Source organism: Aspergillus luchuensis, chromosome 3 (assembly GCF_016861625.1).
Source record: "Aspergillus luchuensis IFO 4308 DNA, chromosome 3, nearly complete sequence".
Lineage (NCBI taxonomy): Eukaryota > Fungi > Ascomycota > Eurotiomycetes > Eurotiales > Aspergillaceae > Aspergillus > Aspergillus luchuensis.
Genome location: NC_054851.1, coordinates 2443340 through 2464311, shown reverse-complemented (window position 1 = coordinate 2464311; position 20972 = coordinate 2443340). Strand labels below are relative to the sequence as shown.

The following is a 20972-nucleotide window of genomic DNA, read 5'->3' as shown; positions in this document are numbered from 1 at the left end:
GGCCTCTGTATAAATAGGGTATTTTGTGTTCGACGATTGATGATGGATGGATGGATAGATACTTCTCCATTTCCGGCGTTGGGATTGCGGTTCTGTATATAGCTTGTGTATCATACCTAACTTTGATGTGCATTCAATTGAAGTATACCTAGATGAATGTTAAGAAAAAAAAATATAGGTACAATTCTTGACAAATTGCCTGCTCTATAACGTCGAAGCAAAAACAACGTAACTATGCAAATGTCATGCGGGGAAGCCGACCCGCCAGAACACCAACCCCAAAACGATCAAATCACTCTCCGCCCGTCCCTTGAAGTTCACCCAATTGCTCCCAGCAATCCAACTCCCAACACCCACCCACGACCGATGTCGTCCATTGCACGGCCACCAGACCCCTGCCTGGTAGCAATCATTCTAATAGTGCGCTCACGAGCCGGTCCGCGCTTCGTCTTCCACTACCCACCCAACCCGCTCAGCGAGAACGGACTCCGAGGGGCGCCCAAAGCGCGACGACCGTCACGGAAGAATTCCAAGAGCAACGACTCCAGCTCCAGCGAAGACAGCAGCTCCACCTCTAGCGAAGATGAAGACGAGACACCAATAACTGCAACTGCAGCAGCTCCCACAACCACAGGGACCGCGACGCAGCCAGCCAATTCCACCCAGAACGCCTCGCACATCGCAGGCAGTCATCCCGTCGCAGGAAGACGATCGAGTAACTTCGGCGTCGTTGATGATGGAACCATATCCGGCTCGCCGGGCGGGGAGTCCCAGCGTGCAGGCTCAGTGGGGTCCGGGCGGGGGCTGATGATGCGGAAACGAGGGACGAATTCCGATGCGGAAGAGGATGCGGGCGCTGCGTCGGATAGACAGGAGGATGAGGCCGGGCCGTTTCGGCCCCCCTGGGAGTCGTTATTGGGGCTCCCTGCGGATGTGTGGGAGAAGTTGTTGAGTCCGTCGCGGTCGTGGCATAAGCGGCGGTTTGAGGTCGGGATTAATGATTTGGCGTTTGTGGGGTGGCCGGTTTTTGTGCGTGAGGATGGGACGTGGAGGAAGCAGAGGAGGAAGAAGAGGAAGCCTCGTGCGACTTGGGAGGGAGCGGAACTAGGACATAATGAGGCTCCTGGGGATGGGGATGGGGGTGATGAGGCTGAAGCTGAGGATGATAGCCCTGATCGGGGTACAGAGCTTATTGCTGCTTCGACGGAGACGTTGAGTCCGAAGCAGATGGCTAGTACGGAATTTCAGCGGACCTCGATGACTAGTGTTAGATCGTTCAGGACGTTGAGTGAGGCGCTGGATCCGGATGATAAGGATTGCATGACTATGTTTAATGTCGTGTTTGTTTTGGATCCGCCGTTGTTGGAATATTCCATGCGGTTGAGGGAGATTTACGATAACATTATTAAGAAGTTCTCGAAGGCGTTGAAGTGGGAGCAGGCTAGGACGGATTATGTTTGGAAGGAGGCGCAGCATATCTCACATATCAAGGAGAAGGCTAAAGAGAAGCGTATGTGGTCTGTCGATTTGGAATAAGTTTGGTTGCTGACCGAGTGACGAGCAGGAATGTCCGTGAATAGCCTCTATTCGGAGCTAATCAGCCAGTCCTCACTTGCGAGGGCTATCTGCACTGTGTTCACCAGCATATCGGCATCGAAGATTGCGTCGGTGTCTCTGAGTCCAGATGTGTCCATCTCGCTACAGATACCACCTCTAACTTCGACGCCATGGCTTCCTGGGCCAACTGACAAGGCATATCCGGGTCTCTGGCTTACAACGGCGGACAGTGTCACTCCGGTCGATGATCCCACTGCTGATGAAAACACCGCCCCCCATCAAGTGCTTGCTAAACATTTCGCGCTCTTATTGCTGGACAATGAGGCATCAATTCTCAAAGACGTTGAAGCATCTGGGGGCGCTCTGGCTCCTGCGCTTGCCCATTATATCCGATGCTCGAAGCCGACGAAGTCCTTTGCGCAGATATCTGTGTCCTCCGGCATACCGCTTTCCACAATCCAGATGCTGGCTAGCCATCTTGTGTATTGGAGAAGAGCGCGAGCAATCCCTCCACTCCATCAGAGGGACACTTATGTCGTATCACCAAATTGCGATCTGAGCAAGCTTGAGGTAGCCACGGCAGCTTATCAAGCAGCGTTCCCGACCCTCCCAAGTCTCCCCAAGATGCTATCAGCGATGAGCGGAACGCCCAGACCGTACGGAAGCTTCATCCCAAGCAAAGACCATAAGGACACATACTTCGCCATATTAGCGTGGCTATTACGAGGTGGCTGGGTCACTCAATTGCGGGCCTTTGCAAGAGTCAAAATAAGCCCTGAAATCAAGATGGCTGTGGAGACGGCCCTTCGACAGGAAGAAGTTGACAAATATTTGAGCAAGAGGGGATCAGCGTCAGATACCGAGACAAAGGAGGACCTTGATGATGCCAGTTCCTCTTCGTCATCATCACTAGACAGCAACGGAAGCGGTGATGAAACGCCCATGCCAGGCCGGTACAAACGGAACAACGAGCTCGACCTCTCCCATTCTCTACTCGACCAAAACACGTCCTTGAAGACATCGTCGCTCATCCTGTACCCGCACCGTGCATCACCTTTGGAGTCCCGATGGTTAGGCGAGCTCATGGCACGATTCCCCGAACTTCAAGGCGAAGTCCCCGAAGGGGACCTTGAATACGCAGGACTTCGAACATCGCTCAAGAAGTACTGGCCAACCTTTATCAAGTATTTCAACGGGTATGACGCGCTTGAGAAAATTCCCGTCCGAGAGAACCTGAAGCGCAAGCTAGTATGGCAGATCCTCACGCGTCTGGGATTAGTGACAGGACAGCAATCATCCATCCAGTTGGATCCGAGAGAACAAGTCCTGGTTAGTGTCCGACATTGGTAGAAGACGATTCATGATTTATGGCCGACAAATATGATCAAACTATAATATAAAGCATAATATGCAACTACACTCATTCACATATAAGACAATTCAATATAATAAATAATAACTTATAGAAAAGCCACCCAATCCAGCATAATCACACGTGACACCCCGGCACACGGACGGACGGACGGAACGGAAGCACTAAGACATTTAGCGCAGCTAAACCAAACCAACTAGTGTTCCTCGTCAACGCAACCAAAACCATGCAAGACTCTCCGCCGCCGTCGGAAACAGGAAATATCTCGGCCTATGGTTGGCGATGATTGTTTCGGCTCGGATCCATTCAGTCTACATTAGACCCTCCGAGGAATTCCGAAATAAGAAAGAAAAAAAAACTAATAGCCCTTCCACGGGACCAAAAACAGATAAATAGACTAGTTACCTTATTGTTGACTCGCGCGCGCGTCTCAGCCCTAATCGTTGTGAACCGCTGCCCGGGGCTGGCGCACTTGTTAAGCGATAGTTTGTTTAGTAGCTGGTTACTTACCATTATTGAGATTGGTTGGTTTGCATAAATTGCCCGGTTGCGCCGGGCGTATCCGAGGTTAAGTAAGTTAGGTTGAGTGTTAGGCTTCCGCTTACGTACTTAGAGGAATGTGACTATTGTAGTTAGTACTTGTGGTATAAGTAGGTTTGTGTTGTGTAAGGTGGTTAATCGGTATTATGATTGGATAGTATAATCAATGATTCCGAGGGCGCTGGGTGGATGAATGTTAGTAGTATTTATTCCTCACTCATTGAAGAAGGACGGTGTGGCTGCTGCTGCTGCTGCTGCTGCGGGATCATGCATGGGATAAAGAACATCATTGTAATTCCGTATCGGTGGATGGCTGAATGGATGGATGAATGGCTTAGATTTGACTGGCTGGCTGGCTGGCTGACTGGCTGGCTGGCTTATTATTGGGGAAGGGAGAGAAGGAGATCAATCCATCAATAAACTCCGTACCTTGTTGGGTTGGTTGGTATGGAATGCCCCTGCATTTTACTCCGTTCCCGGCCTATTAATGGGGATTATTATAGATAAATTGTCCCCCAGAGTAGTAAGTATACTACTGGGTAGGTATATCGGGAGAAGAAAATTCAGTATATGATTGATTGTCATAGGTTGTTAATAGGATTGACTGGCTTCGAGGGCCCTTCTTAAGTACTAACTTACTCATTGCTAAGGGACAAAATTGGTGTTGTCGATTCATTCCTTCACCGGCTGCATGATCTTACTAACTTCGCATTTGTATTGAAGTTTAAGTACACTTGACTCGAGTGGGTTAGAGTGGTGTTTGATGTTGATACGGTATGGAAGGGAAGGAAACTCGGAGATTTGCGGTTGTCTACTGTATCTACTTAGTCAAAACTGACTAGAATAGTTAAGTTAGTATGTCGATTTATACCCTTTTAAGTGTGCTACTATAATATCAATGAATTGAATTATCAAGATTCAATGTATATGGGAATCTAGAAGGCAGTGTGGAAACATCATAAACCTTTAAATTCCATTCTAATGTCAAATCCTAACATTCATAGCTCCATGACACACATGCGTGTGTGTCTATTGATAGTACCAGTCCTCCTCTGGTATTTAACTCTTGGCATGGCGAGCACGTTCTTGGTTTGACACGGGTTGACATGTAGATACCCGAGTTTTGTCAAGAATGTCATGATTTACATGCCTGTTTTGCAATGGATTTATTTAGTAGTATGATTTCGCTGACATGATTCAGTGCTTCTCTTTGCTTACTTTTCTGGTCTAGACTGGTGGGTCTGGGCACTGACAAGTAGATCAGGTTGGAACTTGGAAGTGTGGCTCGCTGGAGCTTGGTGTTAGTGAACTATATGGTTATTATGGTCGCACTTGGCCAGGAGTATTAGGTTTAGCATGCCTTAGAGAAGTAGTCGCATGACTATATTAAAGTGAACTGCATACTAAGTATCAAACCTGGACATTGAAAGTTGACTGTTACTTTTGGTGCCTATGTGGGGAATGACATACTCCAGAATCACGAAGGATCATGGCAATATTTTGTTATTCCACTTTGCGGGAGTTATCGCTTAATATAAAGACAGAATCTTATTTCGATGTATCGAATATATGAGCGAGGTCATCATCGATGGTATAATCCTACTACAGGAGCTGCTGGCGGTGTAAAAATGGATGTTTTGCTTGTGAGCTGGAAGTGCGAATGAACTGGCCTTCAGCAACCAAAGAAATCAGAATAGAAATTGAAGCGAAAAAAAGACAACAATCGCATCGTAATTGAGTGTTTAGATGCAAAAGAATTCATGCAGAATGAGGCACGTCGATGATTGATCACCTGACTAGCTCTAGCACTCCAGCACCGATAAGTCGCCTGATCGATATTTCCAAATTCGACACCCTTATCTATCAAGTGCATTAGGAAGGCAGCAGGATGCTCACTTGTTATGCATTTTGATTATAGATATTGTGCTCTGTAGGACCAAGACATCCCACGTCCTATGTAGCCCCGAGGTGGCCTAAACGCATAGTGGACATGGTCCAAATTGAAACCTTGCCTAAACTACTGTAATGCTATTGTTCGCTCCTCCTCTATATTCCTCTCAACGCGGTTGGATCAATACGACAAAATTGAGTGGCCCGTAAACCCTGACAGGGCCACTGAGGAAAAAAAAAAAAAGGCCTACCAGATGATGGCATCAGCCCCATCCATGCATGGATCACAGAACCCCTCCGAGCCCCGCCATGAGTGTGTTCGCGGTTCAAAGTCGTGCGCACCTGCAGTCCATTGCATTTTCGGTAAATGAGACCTTAAGCCAAAGTGGTTAGCATCGGAGACTGAGGGGAGTCTGCGAGGTACTAGAATTGTGGTCGTGTCACTTTACCCACAACCACGGAGGGTATCTGGTGCCTTCACAAGACCTGAGTATGTTAATTAGACTTCCAGCTGTCAGGCATCACGAGTTAACTACTTTTTCCTTCAGGGTTGGGATGACATTTGGTAATAGAGAAAATGGGTATTATGAGAGCCGAATTGAAACCGGAGACCATTACGGTTTAGTGCCGCTGGAACATCCGAATCAGGACAGTCGCCAGCCAAAGGGTTTTTTTTGGGGCTTGGGCATAGAGGGGAAGTGAGGGGTTGCTGGAAAGGACTGACTGACTTGCTGGGAGGCAAAGAGTGGGATGACTGGCTGGGGGAGGTAAGCTGCCACCCACGCATTCTCCCGACCTTCAATTTCATAAGCTCGACTTTAAGACAGACTTGGTTTGGAGACAGAAATACGTGTTATACTACTCTTACCACCACACTGGTTGTTGGTAATAATACGGCCCGCATGATAGTTATGGGCGGACTCATATCTAGGGATACCGATAGCAGTACAAATACTCGATTTGAAAATACTATATTGAATATTTCCACCTCTTCTTTTATTTGCAATGGCCTTAATTCCGATCTAAAGAATCTAATGAGAACAGCCATCAAAATCCAGCAAAATCCATTAGCAATGCAAACTCATCTGCTGGTACTTACATACAACTTCCAGATCTTTACCCGGAATATTTACCTCCAGCACAAGTGAAAGGCCGGTTCATACCCACAGAAACCCTGGAGTCCACGAACCACATCGTGAGACGACGATGTGGGTATATGGCAGGAATAACAATTTTCACCACTTTTTTTCTGTGATTTTCTGGACTTAATTCCTACGCCCTTACCTCTTTTCTGCCCTTGGTTGAGCAGAGCCCGTCCTGCTGTTCGGAACTGTAGGAATCATGATACAAACTAGGTACCATTGATACCCGTATTATTTGGCAAGACAATGGTGTTATTACATGCGGAAAACTCGATTACTTTACTGTACCTTGAAAGTAGAAACCTCCTGTGCAATTTTTTTTTTTTTCTAATTAACCCTCTGTTGGCGGATTCCACAATTCTGACTAGTACTTACTTTTCTTGCCTGCCTTCTTCGGCTTTTCCACGTCCCTCCGGCCTGTAAGTGATTTATTCCATTATTATTTTTCGTTCTCTTACACACACAGTCTCTACCCTTCCTCTCTCTCTCTCTCTCTCTCTCTCTTCTCTCTTCCTTCTTGTTTCTCCCCTTTTACCCCCCTCTTCTCTATTCCCCCCCCTCCCCTCCCCTCTTCACTGTTCCAACATTTTGGGATTCTGTCCCTCCCTGTGGTTCCCTCCGTCGGTTACCCGTGACCCGTGTTGCTATAGTGAGGTGGTGCTCCATTTCTGCAGTGCGCCTTTTTTTCCGTTCTCCGAGATCCTCCTTCACACACAGACAGAGGTATCCTTGTGTTCAGCGGGACCACCGTCTACCTTACTTTTCTTTTTCCTGCCCATTTCCCTCCTCATTGACAAGTTAATTTGATCGTTGATCACTTTCTTCTTGCTCAGTCTATTTTTTGTTTTCTCCGCACGGGTCCTGCCTCGAACTTTTTTCCGTCGCAGCTCCTTACATTTTTTTTTCCCTCTTGCCCTTCCGTACCTGGCAAATCTTCAAACCCACGAAGTTCTGTAGCGGTTGTTTGCCACGTGCAAGTCGCGCCTCGTTTACGCTTTAACGCTTTCGAAGGTGCAAGGTTAACCGGGTTCTCTCGCAAACACCAGCGTATATCGATTCTTTACGTGATCGTCGATACCACACCAAGCCAAGAGGCAGCGCAGTTGGATTCTCCGACGGCCCGAATATCATAACCGCACACCGCGAGTGCTTATTGTAGCCAGTCTTACAACAAGCACGTCGAACGAATCGGTTAGAAACCTCCTGTGGACACCTTCCTACCGAAGCGATCTCGTCTCACGATTTCTACATCGACTCCTGTTGGCCCTTCCTCGTTCGCCGTTTAGCGGATCTGGACACAAATTGTGCCGTGCGAGAGCATATTGGATGCGATTTGTGTGCTAGGTTTCAACATTAGTAAAGGGATCTTCCGACTACATCGGTTGTTACGCTACACTTCGTATTATCGACCACGTCTTTGACCGATTGGACAAACGCCAGTTCAGCCGTCCGCTACCGAATAGGTTCAATAACCAGTGACTGGAACTTGCGTTTGGTGGGGTTGCTCAAGGGCAGCGACTTTTTTTTTATTGCCATCGTTGTTGGAGTTATTCCAACCAAACCTCGGTTGACAGCTCATTGCGGAGGTATTTGTTCTCTGGCAGAACTGACTTCTTCGCTTTCCTCTTTTCTTCACTAGAACGGGCTTCATAGACCGCGTTTATTTCTCACGTATCGAAAATGGCCGCTTCATTTTCTTACGCTCAAGCAGCAAAGGGCATTGCCCCCGCGCAGTCCCCCGCAAAGACATCACCGGAAGAGCAGACCCAAGCGGGTTCGAAGCCGGAGGAGCAGAGTGTGGACTCTAGCTCGCAGACGAATGCAGATGCCGTGCCTTCCAAGGCCGAAACAGCCCAGGAAACCGAGGTGACCCACACTATCGAGAAGGAAGTCGAATCTACAGCTACCAAGGCCAACACTTCTGAAGCATCAAGTGATGGCAACTCTTCCACGTCATCTGTCCCCAAGGATGAGGACGGAACAGATACCCCCAACGGTACTTCGGAATCTACCTGGGACAACAAGTCCCAAGCCTCGGGTACCGAGAAGACGAATACTGGAGCAGACAGCACGAAGGACAAGAACGCCGAGAAGGAAAAGGCTGTTCCTGCTAAGGAGCTGAAGGCTGCCCCGCTTCCTTCCGTGAACATCTGGCAGCAGCGGAAAGAGGCGCAGGAGGCCAAGGCCAAGGCCGTTGCCGCACTGAAGCCTGCCTCCAAGGGCACCTCAAAGACTGCGTCCGCTGCTTCCTCGGTATCTGGTGATCATCAAGCCGAGTCGAAACCGGCCTCCAAGAAGAAGGGATCGGACGTTCCTTCGGAGGGCGCCAAAGACCGGAAGAAGGCTGACGGAAGTAAGGGACGTGATGATGGCGCCAGCATCCCTCCTGTTGGAGACGAGAGCCTCTGGCCTACACCCCAGGTTGCCCAGGGTGAAGAGAAGAAGAAGGCTCAGGAGAAGACTGAGAAGAGCCCTGTCATCCGCCCTCACGGCAAGGAGAAGTGGATGCCCGTTCCTTACGTTCCCACCGCTGTGTTCAACACCCCTCTCCCCTCTGCTCGTAGAGGCGGAAGGGCTGCTCGTGGTGGACGTGAAAACTCCCGCAATGGAACGCATGGCGCTGGAGCCGGTGCTGATAAGGCTTCCGGCCAGGCTGCACAGGGCTCTACGGCAAAGCAGGCTACCTCTGCTGACAGAGGAAGGAACGAGCAGAACTCCGGTCGCGCCAACTCGCTTCCCGCCCAGTCAAGGCGCTCCAACAGCGCCGATGCTGGACTGCCAGATGCGCGTAAACACCAGGCAGCGGACCGCAACCGCGGGCCCAAGGGAGAGAATGCAAATGGAGCACCGGCTGGAAGAAACGCCAACGGGGCAGACACTTTCCCCCGCCACCATGCCAAGCAGTTCGCCAAGGGCCATGATGCAGGCCACAAGGGTGGTGAGCATGGCTCTCGTAACCCCCAGCTTTCCGTGGATGCCCAGGCCGGTCCTCGCCAGGACCGTCGCTTCGAGAATGGCCCCAAGTCGGCAGATTTTGCTAGCTTCCACGCCGACCGCGAGCGCAAAGAGAAGGACTTCCCTCGTGAGTCGCGTCCCGAGAGAGGACGTGGCGGACATCGGGGAGGCCGTGGAGGCCATGCTGGCTTCAATGGTGCTCAGAACGCCCACTTCCCCAACAACCACATGTCGCACCACAACTTCATGCACCCCAAGTTCGGCTTCAACGATCGCCAGAGGTCGCAACAACATGGCCCTGTAAATGGTTCCGGAGGCCACAGAATGAACATCAGGTCGCCTTCCCTGCCGAACTCCACTGCCATGTACGGCGTCTACCCCTACCCTGGTGATATCAACACAATGTACGGCTACCAGCCCATGCATGCTGGGCCGATGACCGCATACCCCTATGCCGGCCAGTACTACGACCCTTACTCCCAGATTGGCATGATCTCGATGCAGGTCGAGTACTACTTCTCCGTGGATAACTTGTGCAAGGATCTCTTCCTCCGCAAACACATGGACTCCCAGGGTTACGTTGGGCTGGCCTTCATTGCCAACTTCAAGCGCGTCAAGAGCTTGACCGAAGACTTCGAGCTTTTGCGCCATGTTGCTCGCCAGCTGAGGAGCGTCGAGTATGTTCAAGCTGAAGATGGGCTGGACCGTCTGCGGCCGAGAGACAAGTGGGAGCAATGGGTTCTCCCTATGGACCAGCGTGATCCTTCTGCCCAGAATGATGGCCCTTCTCCTAGCAGTTTTGTGAAGCCTGAAGATGTCTACGTTGATGGGGCTGTCAATGGACAAGCTCCCAACGGTACCGCTGACTTCAACGGTGCCAAGACGTCGCTATCGTCTACTGCTCCGGAGTTTTCTCCTGCCGGCACCCAGAATGGCCAGACTGAAATCACAAATGTACGAAATCCCCGGTGATGGTCGACTCTACCCCCTTTGCTACTTTTGATGGACTACGGCCGTGCTGTTTGTGCCTACTTTCGCACAGTGCATCCGGCAGTTGGGCATCCTTCAATTTTGTTTCAAATCTGTACGAGGCATCTGTTAACGTCTTTGAACAGCAGGCTGAATAAATTGGTGCATTGTTGAATTCTTTTTCGTTCCCGGGACCTCAACAATTGTCCTTTCAGGTGTGCAAGACTGGAATGATATCATCAATTACCCTCACTGACTCCTCGGCAGTATAATCATGAAATATGCGAAGCCTGAATCAATATGCTGCTCATATGTCAGATTGCGAAAGCTCAAGATTATCCGGGTCGAGAAGAACATCTCACTAATCTGTCTCTTTCCTTACTTTCGACGACTTCTACACGCTTCGATTACGAGCACTCGATAAGCGATTTTCGAAACGGCAACCCAAGACGGTGACCGTGGAATGGATGTTCTGTACCAAATCTGGTCACGTTTCTTGGTCCAAAATTTCAATGCACAAATGTACAATGAATTTAAGAGTCTAGCGTTTGATGATTTCTTTGCACGAAACGTCAGCGGCGGCTTCTTCAGTCTTCACACCTTTTGCGGCAACTTTCGACGAGCGACAGGGGTTTGGGAAAGCTTATCGGTTTTCAAAGAACCGAGCGAAAGCGATCCTCTTGATACCCAAGCTACGCTTAGGCTGTCTCAGACCCTGTTCGCTATGGTGAAGTCCCTGTCCGAACTCAAGGGCATCAAAAGACCGTACCTGGGATGATAGCCTGAGAGCCGAGCTGGAAAAGTAATTATGTCGTTTGTTTTCGTTCTATTACTCTTCTATTTCCGCTCACCCTGTCTCCTCTACCATCTATGTTACTATTGTCGCTTTTATTTTTCTGCTCATGACTTGCATTTATCTTCTTCTTTCTCCGCCGACATGTGTCCATTGAAGTGGAACATTCATGCACATGGGAAGTCTCGGCATATCTTCTTTGTTTCCTTCGCATTTTCCTATTTCAGTCATGGGAGGTTTCGAAAATTTCTGGAGTCCGGGCATGTTTTACTGGGCAGTGTTTATCTGCTCTTGATGCTTGCTTTGAGGTACGCCGGGCTGAAATTCTTTCCACGACCATAGAATGTTCATCCGGGTTATTTGCTTTTTAATACCGTGGTATTGTTTACCCTTCTTGTGTCGATGTTTAGTACGAATGAAACCAGAAAACCCAAAAAGGATAAACATCTCCTTTCTCTTCTTCATTTCCAACCTTTTCCACTCAAACTCAACCGAACCGTCCTTCCCCAGACAGTGGGGGAGATGCTCGGCAAGCTGCACGAACGTATTTGCTCGCATTGCTATGAGGACTTGATATAGGCGTCTCTGCTGACTTGGCCTGGTTACCCTGGGCTTGATGGTGACGCCTTGATGGTGATGCCCTGCTGACATTCCATCTTTCTTTGCTTTTCCATACCGGTGGTTTTATCTGACGAGAGTTTTGCACATCACATTATGGTTAATCTATTAGTTGGGTCGGGGTGTGACGAGTAGCCCGAGGTAAAGAAAAACAAGATCAAATGCATTATAGCTTAGGAGTCTTGCTTTAATCTGTGAACCCACGGGACGCAGTTTTAATATATATAGTTATACTACAATCTATCTTTACTCTGCATGAAACACGTGAATGCGAACATTCTCCATATGAAAATAGGCAGTAGATAGTTATCTCTCGAGTATGGAGTAGAGCTCCAGGGTCCGCATCCTGGAGTCGCTGATTCAGCATTAATGCCTGAGGCGAAAACCGGAGCGGCCAGCCAGCTTCACCCGGGCGGCTTGAGCTTCACTCCGGGCTTCTCCAGTGTCTCCGATCAGGCCAGTTTAATCCTTCTCTCACCCCTCCCAGATTCCTGTCTACCACAATGGATGTGGCTTCTCGACAGACAATGAGGCTGATTCGGCCCTCAAATAACCGATCCCTTCTCTCCAGCCCTCGCATTGCCGGCGCTGCTCTCCCGACTACATACCCTCTGAACCGCATTCGACGGAGAAATGCTTCCAGCACCCCTCGGAGACTTGCACCAGAGACCTCATTTCTGCCCCTAGGATCTGCGTCCTCATCCAGCGCACCACCTACCTACTTCTCCAATCGCACTTCCCTTCCTGTCAACACTGTTGTTCGCTTCGTCCCCCAACAGACAGCATGGATCGTCGAGCGGATGGGCAAGTTCCATCGGATTCTAGAACCCGGTCTCGCGATCTTGATCCCATTCTTGGACCGGATTGCCTATGTTAAGAGTTTGAAGGAGTCGGCTATCGAGATACCCAGTCAGAATGCCATCACGGCCGACAATGTCACCTTGGAATTGGATGGTGTGCTGTACACGAGGGTCTTTGACGCGTATAAAGCCAGGTGAGTACGATGCGGCAGGGTTATTGTGCAAATATTTCTGAAGAGGGCCATCTTCTTTCAAGTGTTGGATAGAAACTGACCGTGCGACTCTTCGGGCTTCAGTTACGGGGTGGAGGATGCCGAGTATGCCATTTCTCAGCTTGCGCAGACGACCATGCGTTCGGAAATCGGACAGCTTACCTTGGATCACGTCCTGAAGGAGCGCGCCACATTAAATACCAACATCACACAGGCCATCAACGAGGCTGCGCGCGATTGGGGTGTTGTGTGTCTGCGCTACGAGATTAGGGATATTCACGCCCCGGAGGGTGTTGTTGCGGCCATGCACCGCCAGGTTACGGCAGAGCGGTCGAAGCGCGCCGAGATTCTCGAGTCCGAAGGTCAGCGACAGAGCGCAATCAATATTGCTGAAGGTCGGAAGCAGTCCGTCATCCTGGCTTCCGAGGCTATGCGCACCGAACAGATCAACCGTGCTGCGGGTGAGGCCGAGGCCATCCTGCTGAAGGCCCAGGCCACCGCCAGAGGCATTGACGCCGTCGCTCAGGCGATTGAGGCTGGTAAGGATAATGCTCACGGCGCTGTCAGCCTCAGCGTCGCCGAGAAGTACGTTGATGCCTTCTCCAACCTTGCCAAGGAGGGTACTGCCGTGGTTGTTCCCGGTAACGTTGGCGACATGGGTGGCATGATTGCCAATGCCATGGCTGTGTACGGCAAGATCAATGAGAGCCAGGCCAAGACCATTGCGGCGAAGTCCCTGGGAGTCCAGGAGCCGGTCCAGAAGGAGACCTCTTCCACCAGCACCAAGTCGGAGCACACACCAGAGTACGACAACGTCGATGCGGAGAAGGAACACAAGACGCCTGACGCCGTTCAGGATGTTCTAGAAGGATTCGACCAGGTTAGCCAACAGAGACATCAATGAACAAAGCGGCATCCATGTTCTTCTAGCTTTTCTTAGCCTTGTTGTTTGACTATGATTGAGCATTCTCCCTTTGCGGTTGCCTCTTTATAATCACCGATTACGAAACTTCTGGATGAATTGCCCATTATCCTACCCATTTTGTATCTCTATTGCCCTATGTGCCCCGTCAGGTACTGATGCATGATGCTTCGGGAGTTCTACTCAAATGAGAGCTACGGGCTACCGGGTGTTAAGCGCGTGCATCACTTCTAGCAGTTGGCGAAACGGGTGTCAGTCTTTGTCTGGATCATGTACAGTAGACAAAAGTGGATTCAAGGGAACTTCCCCATTCTCAATCGTAGACAGCGTAGAAATTATCGACGGTAATCTCCGTCAACTTCTTTTCAACTACTTTAACCCTTAACTTTTAGAGCCCTGGGATCGGCGGCAGAAGCTCGGGCCACCGCCTCCCGCGCCGCCCATCCTGGGGATCGCGACTTTCATTCATTGAAACCAAGGCGCGCCCTCTTCATCGCCCGTTTTCCTTGCGCTGAATCCCTCCCGATCCCTTTTCTCGTCTGCCTTCCCCACGAGCTCCTCTCCTGCGTCTCACCAATTTACTCGCGATCGGACGGGCCCCCGTTACCCGATGAGCTAGGAAGGACAAAGCTTCTTCTTTTGCGATGGTACAAATAAGTTAATCCTCGAATCAGCACCTGCAACTACGCTACACTTCACTACTATCAGCGACACACACACACCACACAACTACTTTGCCAACAAACCCACCGATCTCGGACACACACACACAGACACCGAAAGGGATAGAAAGAGGAGGAAACATCTATAACACAGGGCATCGACGGTGTCTCCGCCATGCATATCATTAAGCCCGTTTGGCTGACACATGGGGGTAATGTTTTCCTTCCTTCCTCTCTCTTTCCTCCCTTTTGGGTCCCTGCCAGACGATAACCGAATGCTGTATTCTTCCTGCTGTTGTCCTGGCATTGACGCAACCCTTCTTCTTGTTTCTTAACTTTCACAATCAAGTATTCAGCCATCCGCTAACGCTCTTCCCTTTTTATCTTGTCATACAGGCGAACGGAAGGATTTCGAGGTTTATAGTTGTGATGTATCCCCCGATGGGAGTCGCTTGGTGACAGCTGCTGGAGGTCAGTTCCGGATCATCTTACATATCTCCTTTACCTACTATTGTGTGCGTGTTCGAAAGATATGGAATTGTTCATTGACAAAGTTGTATGTACGATACAGATGGATACGTTCGGATATGGTCGACAGAGGCGATCTGCAACACCGACGACCCGGAACAAGCCAGTAAGCCGAAACAGCTGGCGTCGATGAGCAATCACTCTGGAACGATACATACGGTGCGGTTCTCGCCAAATGGGAAATACCTTGCCTCGGGGGCGGATGATAAGATTGTGTGCATTTATACATTGGATGCGAATCCGCCGTCCCATGCGTCGACGTTCGGTAGGTGATGCGAGTGGCTTGTTGGTTGTGAATACGGTTTGGGGTGGTGTTGACTGATGTTTTTGCGTGTTTAGGGTCAAACGAGGCACCTCCTGTGGAGAACTGGCGCACGATTCGGAGATTGATCGGCCATGATAACGATGTTCAGGATTTGGGATGGTCGTACGATTCTTCGATATTGGTTTCGGTTGGATTGGATTCGAAGGTTGTCGTGTGGTCGGGGACTACGTTTGAGAAGCTCAAGACCCTTTCTATTCACCAGAGTCACGTCAAGGGCATCACATTTGATCCGGCGAATAAGTACTTTGCTACAGCCAGTGATGATCGCACTGTTCGAATCTTCCGCTTTACGTCTCCTGCGCCGAATTCCAGCGCTCATGACCAGATGAACAACTTCGTCCTTGAGCAGACTATCTCCGCACCGTTTTCGAATTCCCCTTTGACGGCCTACTTCCGCCGGTGTTCCTGGTCGCCAGATGGTATGCACATCGCAGCGGCCAATGCGGTGAATGGCCCCGTCAGCTCGGTTGCGATCATCAACCGGGGCTCGTGGGACGGCGACATTAATCTTATTGGGCATGAAGCACCGGTCGAAGTCTGCGCTTTCTCTCCGCGGTTATACTCGCCCCAACCGATCACCAAACCGGCAGTGGATAGCCAAGGCCAGGTGGTCCACAACTCCGTCACAGTAATCGCATGCGCGGGCGGTGATAAGTCACTCAGCATTTGGATCACCAGTAATCCGAGGCCTATCGTGGTGGCCCAAGAACTGGCTGCCAAGTCCATTTCCGACCTGGCATGGAGTCCGGATGGCAAATGCCTTTATGCAACTGCCCTTGACGGCACAATTCTTGCAGTGCGGTTCGAAGATGGGGATCTAGGCTATGCGATGGAGATGGAGGAGAATGAAAGATCGCTTACCAAGTTTGGCACGAACCGGAAGGGCGCCGGCATCACCGAGACCACGGACGGACTGCTTCTTGAGGAGAAGAGTAAAGCTGGAGAGATCAAGGGAGTCGAGGGCCGCATGGGTGCTTTGATGGGTGACGATCATGCGGCTGCAGACAACACGGCCAATGGAAAGCCTGGCTCAGGAGCATCGAATGGTGTAACGCCAGCTCGAGCAGCGTCTCCTACGCCGGATACACAAAAGTCTCAGCCGAACGGAACCGCAGGCACGCCTGCAGCACAGGAGCCGGAGAAGCCCGATCCATACCAGGCAAAGCTGGAAAGGCTGAAGCAGCGTCCGACGTATACGAAGGATGGAAAGAAGCGAATCGCCCCCCTTCTGGTATCGGGTGCTGGAGCGGCTGAATCCTCTCTTCCACAAGCCCGACTCATGGCGTCGGTCAGTAGCCAAGTCAAGGCCGACACACCGCAATCGATTGTGGACCTGTCCAAGCCTTTCGATGGGCTACCCAAGGGTGGTCTGGCAGCCCTGCTTTTCGGAAACAAGCGCAAACTCGCTCAGTTAGAAGGGGATGACGATGGGCATGTTGAGAAGCGCGTGGCGCTGGCCAGCCAAAATGGAGCCACCCCGATTCTGGCAAGCACGCCCGACGGTCTACTTCCTGCTCAACCGCAGCCCGCACCCACCGGTCAGCAACAAACGCCAGAATTCATTCGACCAGCTGTTATGAATCCTTGCATGGCAATCAGTCAGCTTCGCTTGGCGGTCCCGAAGGTCCGCAGTCAAATAGTACGGGCCATCGATCCAACTGGGAAACCGACAGAGCCCAATGCGCCGGGGGAAACCAACAAGTCGCGGGTTGACGTGGTTTTTGAAGCACGCAATCCATCTCCGGCCAGCTTGACGGGGCGTGCGATTGATCGAGAACCGGTGCGGCTCACGCTTTTCCGTGGCGAGCAGCCCCTGTGGCAGGACTTCCTCCCGCGCACTGTTCTTCTGGTAACAGGTAATTTGAGCATGTGGGCTGCAGCTTGCGAAGACGGATCGGTGTACATCTGGACGCCAGCTGGGCGTCGGCTGGTCAGTGCCTTGGTACTTGAGGCACAGCCAGTGATCCTGGAGTGCAATGGTCCTTGGATTCTCTGCATCTCAGCTGTGGGCATGTGCTATGTCTGGAATGTGAAACATCTTTCCTCTCCACATCCGCCTATTTCATTGCAGCCAGTGCTTGACGCTGCTGTTCACACATTGGGCGCACACCCGAGCGCTGCGCCCGCCATCACAAACGCCCGAATCAACTCCGAAGGTCGCGTGGTGGTTGCTTTGTCGAATGGTGAGGGATACTCCTATTCACCGTCCATGTACACCTGGCAGCGGATCTCGGAGTCTTGGTGGGCAGTTGGCAGTCAGTACTGGAACACCACGGAAGCGCCTGTGGGCAATCTCCAGTCGACAGACTCGCAGGACAAAGACGCCAAGGCAGCAGTATCGGCAGGAATTGTTCCATTCTTGGAGCGCAACACCACAAATGAGACGCTGCTGCGTGGGCGTGCCTACTTCCTTCAGCGACTGATCAAGGTACTGCTGTCGCGGGAGGGATATGAGAGCTTCGAGTCCAGCGTCTCCATCGCTCACCTTGAGAATCGCCTTGCTGCCGCGTTGTCTCTAGGCGCCAAGGAAGAGTTCCGACTGTATCTGTCGATGTACGCTAAGCGGATCGGGGCCGAGGGGCTGAAGATGAAGGTCGAAGAGCTGCTGAAGGGATTGATCGGCGGGCTCTTCGAAGAGGAGGATGCAGACGCGGTCCGCCGGTTACAGGACAACGAGCAGGACGACCGGAATTGGCGCGAAAGCTCCGAGACCCTCTGTGGCTGGCCACGGGAGGTGTTGTTGAAGGAGGTGATCCTTGCTCTTGGTATGTTGCTTTGCTCCATTCTGTAATCTTGTTATAACTAACATGATCTAGGCAAACATCGTGATCTCCAACGTGTGACGGTGCCTTATGCGAAGCTGCTGGGAGTGGTGGACAACGAGTCTGAGGCTGGAGATGCCATGGAAACCTAAGTTGGGGGTGGGGGTATCATGTTCGATTGTTTGCTTGGCGTTATGCTGGCGTTGACTGGGTATTGATTATTTTATACTAGTCTGGAATGACTGGGTTCTGGGTTGGGAAATGGACGGCATTCATGTCATACTTGCGCTGCTGCTTTGCACACTGTGTATTGTTTCTGTACTATATCATATTATGTTGGTGATGCCTGTGTGGTTGATGGTGTTTCCTGTTTTTCTTCATTGATAGCATTGATGCTTGTTGACTGGAGATGGTTGCGATGCGAATACCACTTATTTCAGCACTCTTCATGCACTTGATCATGTTGGACTGGAGGGATATATAATAGGACCTTCTACTACTGTCACTGATCACAGAAGTCGTCCTTGTAGTATGACCGAACTTACGGTCAAGCAGAAAGAGCAGTACGGTATGGCGCATTTAAATATACGGTATTCGCGATATTTACTGAATTTCAGAAGTAACGAGGTTTGGTATGAGCTGAAGATATACTTCTGAGTTGTATACTGCCTCAGATCTGAGGCATCAATACAAGGGCAGGGCTCTCACGTGGGCGGTGAAAGTGAAAAAAAAGGCACACATGAAATTAGCGAAGAACCGGCGACAGTCAAGTCGTCATGGGATGCCAAAGTTACTGTGTAGAGCAACCAAATACAAGGAACTGGAATCACTAGAGTTACAGCCCGTCATCCTAACTGCCACTCACCTTGACCACTGTAGATATACTTTTTCCATACCTACCTTTTCTATCCATCTATCCATCAATCTTCTGCCCACGGCCAAAGTGGGCGTCGCCATCCTGTCTTCCCTTCCGGGCACCCGTTTTCTTTTCCTTTCTTCGTCTCTCCGCTTTCATCGCTCCGCAGCTGGTCCTGCTTCATCCTTTGCTGCTGCTGCTACTACCTTCCCCTCTTTGCGACTCTCGCTTGTTGCTGCTGCTGCTCCTTCTTCTCCGTCCCCGCCCTTCCTCTTTCTTTCCCGCCGCTCCTACTCGAGCAAGAAGAAGAAAGCATCCAAGTCCAAAATGCCCCCCAAGAAGGCCGTCGTTCAAGAAAAGGTCCTGCTGGGCCGTCCAGGAAACAACCTGAAGAGTGGTATCGTATGTGAGCATTGACCCCACCATACACTATGTGTTTTTTTTTTTTTTTTCTGCCCCTCCCAGCCTCCTCCCTTTTCGTCTTTTTTTCCCTTTTGTTTTTTTTACCAACGTCCCTCCCTCTCCCTCGCTTGTTTCCTTTCCCCCCTATAAATATCTTCATTTTCCTTTTTCTTTTTCTTCTTTCTCTTCTCCTTCCTTCTCAACATGCAATCACCACACACAATGTAATTGCCAAAGAAGAGAAATAATAATGTTTATTCTCTCCTCTCTAGGTTGGTCTCGCCAACGTCGGCAAGTCCACGCTCTTCCAGGCCATTACCAAGTCGTCTCTTGGTAACCCCGCCAACTTCCCCTATGCTACCATTGACCCCGAAGAGGCGCGTGTCATTGTCCCCGATGACCGCTTCGACTGGCTGTGCGAGCACTACAAGCCCAAGTCTCAGGTTCCTGCCAACTTGACCGTCTATGATATCGCCGGTCTGACCCGTGGTGCCTCCACCGGTGCCGGTCTCGGTAACGCTTTCTTGTCGCACATCCGTGCCGTCGATGCTATCTTCCAGGTCGTTCGTTGCTTCGATGATGCCGAGATTATCCACGTCGAGGGTGACGTCGACCCCATCCGTGATCTGACCATCATCAGCGAGGAGCTGCGTATCAAGGATATCGAGTTCGTCGAGAAGGCTCTCGAGAGCCTTCAGAAGCAGACCAAGCGTGGTGGTCAGACTCTCGAGATGAAGAAGCTGCGTGAGGAGGAGGCTACCGTTGCCAAGGTGCTCGAGTGGCTCAAGGACGGCAAGGACGTCCGCAAGAACGAGTGGGGTCCCAAGGAGGTACGTTTATTATCATTCTCTTCTATCCTGCGCTGCACCTGCACACCCTTTATGATGAATAAGAGTTTTACTCGAAATAACCCAGCTCGTCGAATGTCTCAAATTTTTTTTCCAACGTAGAGGCATCATGAGATTACGTCCCGTCTGATTTACTTGATTATCATTTATTTTGTCATCTGCATCATTGTTTTGGCAACATGCTGATTTGTCTAGGTTGAAACCATCAACCCCCTGATGCTGCTCACTGCCAAGCCGGTTGTCTACCTGGTCAACCTGAGTGAGAAGGACTACATCCGCCAGAAGAACAAGTACCTGCCCAAGGTGTTCGAGTGGATCAAGACCAACTCTCCGGGTGACTCTCTGATCCCCATCTCCGTCTCGTTCGAGGAGCGTTTGACCCGCTTCGAGAGCGATGAGGCTGCTCTGGAGGAGTGCAAGAGCCTGAACACCAAGTCGGCCCTGCCCAAGGTGATTACCACCATGCGTCAGGTGCTGAACCTGGCCAGTTTCTTCACCACCGGTACCGACGAGGTGCGCCAGTGGACCATCCGTAAGGGCATCAAGGCCCCGGCTGCTGCTGGTGTTATCCACACCGACTTTGAGAAGACCTTTATCCAGGCCGTTGTGTACAACTACGCGACTCTGCGTGAGTACGGAGACGAAGCTGCCGTCAAGGCCGCTGGTAAGGTGATGACCAAGGGTAAGGATTACGTTGTGGAGGATGGTGATATTCTGTTGATCAAGGCGGGTGCTGCCCGTGGTTAAACGTGGTTAAACAGACTATAGCCTTGAATACCATCATCATTTCCTTCAACTTGATGTTTCATTGTAGTAGCC

At 50.7% G+C, this 20972-nt stretch overlaps 5 protein-coding genes across 5 annotated transcripts; all 5 read left to right on the top strand.

The window, feature by feature from the left end:
* Nucleotides 1–234: 234 nt before the first annotated feature.
* On the top strand, nt 235–2907 carry NPR3 (nitrogen permease regulator 3 family protein; the record flags this gene model as incomplete). Its single annotated transcript, XM_041687383.1, has 2 exons — nt 235–1510; nt 1565–2907. 2 exons carry the CDS (start codon nt 235–237, stop codon nt 2905–2907), a joined length of 2619 nt encoding a protein of 872 aa, XP_041541273.1.
* Nucleotides 2908–8181: 5274 nt separating this feature from the next.
* On the top strand, nt 8182–10583 carry AKAW2_30825A (La domain family; the record flags this gene model as incomplete). The annotated part of the gene is made up of 2 exons (XM_041687382.1): nt 8182–10410; nt 10575–10583. 2 exons carry the CDS (start codon nt 8182–8184, stop codon nt 10581–10583), a joined length of 2238 nt encoding a protein of 745 aa, XP_041541272.1.
* A 1756-nt stretch (nt 10584–12339) lies between these two features.
* AKAW2_30824A (SPFH domain-containing protein) lies at nt 12340–13752 on the top strand (the record flags this gene model as incomplete). Its single annotated transcript, XM_041687381.1, has 2 exons — nt 12340–12830; nt 12933–13752. The coding sequence occupies 2 exons, from the start codon at nt 12340–12342 to the stop codon at nt 13750–13752; spliced, it is 1311 nt and encodes a 436-aa protein (XP_041541271.1).
* An 855-nt stretch (nt 13753–14607) lies between these two features.
* hir1 (putative histone transcription regulator Hir1) lies at nt 14608–18199 on the top strand (the record flags this gene model as incomplete). The annotated part of the gene is made up of 5 exons (XM_041687380.1): nt 14608–14644; nt 14829–14903; nt 15004–15225; nt 15300–18050; nt 18102–18199. 5 exons carry the CDS (start codon nt 14608–14610, stop codon nt 18197–18199), a joined length of 3183 nt encoding a protein of 1060 aa, XP_041541270.1.
* A 1031-nt stretch (nt 18200–19230) lies between these two features.
* AKAW2_30822A (YchF/Obg family ATPase) lies at nt 19231–20900 on the top strand (the record flags this gene model as incomplete). The annotated part of the gene is made up of 3 exons (XM_041687378.1): nt 19231–19305; nt 19578–20135; nt 20349–20900. The coding sequence occupies 3 exons, from the start codon at nt 19231–19233 to the stop codon at nt 20898–20900; spliced, it is 1185 nt and encodes a 394-aa protein (XP_041541269.1).
* Nucleotides 20901–20972: the final 72 nt, after the last annotated feature.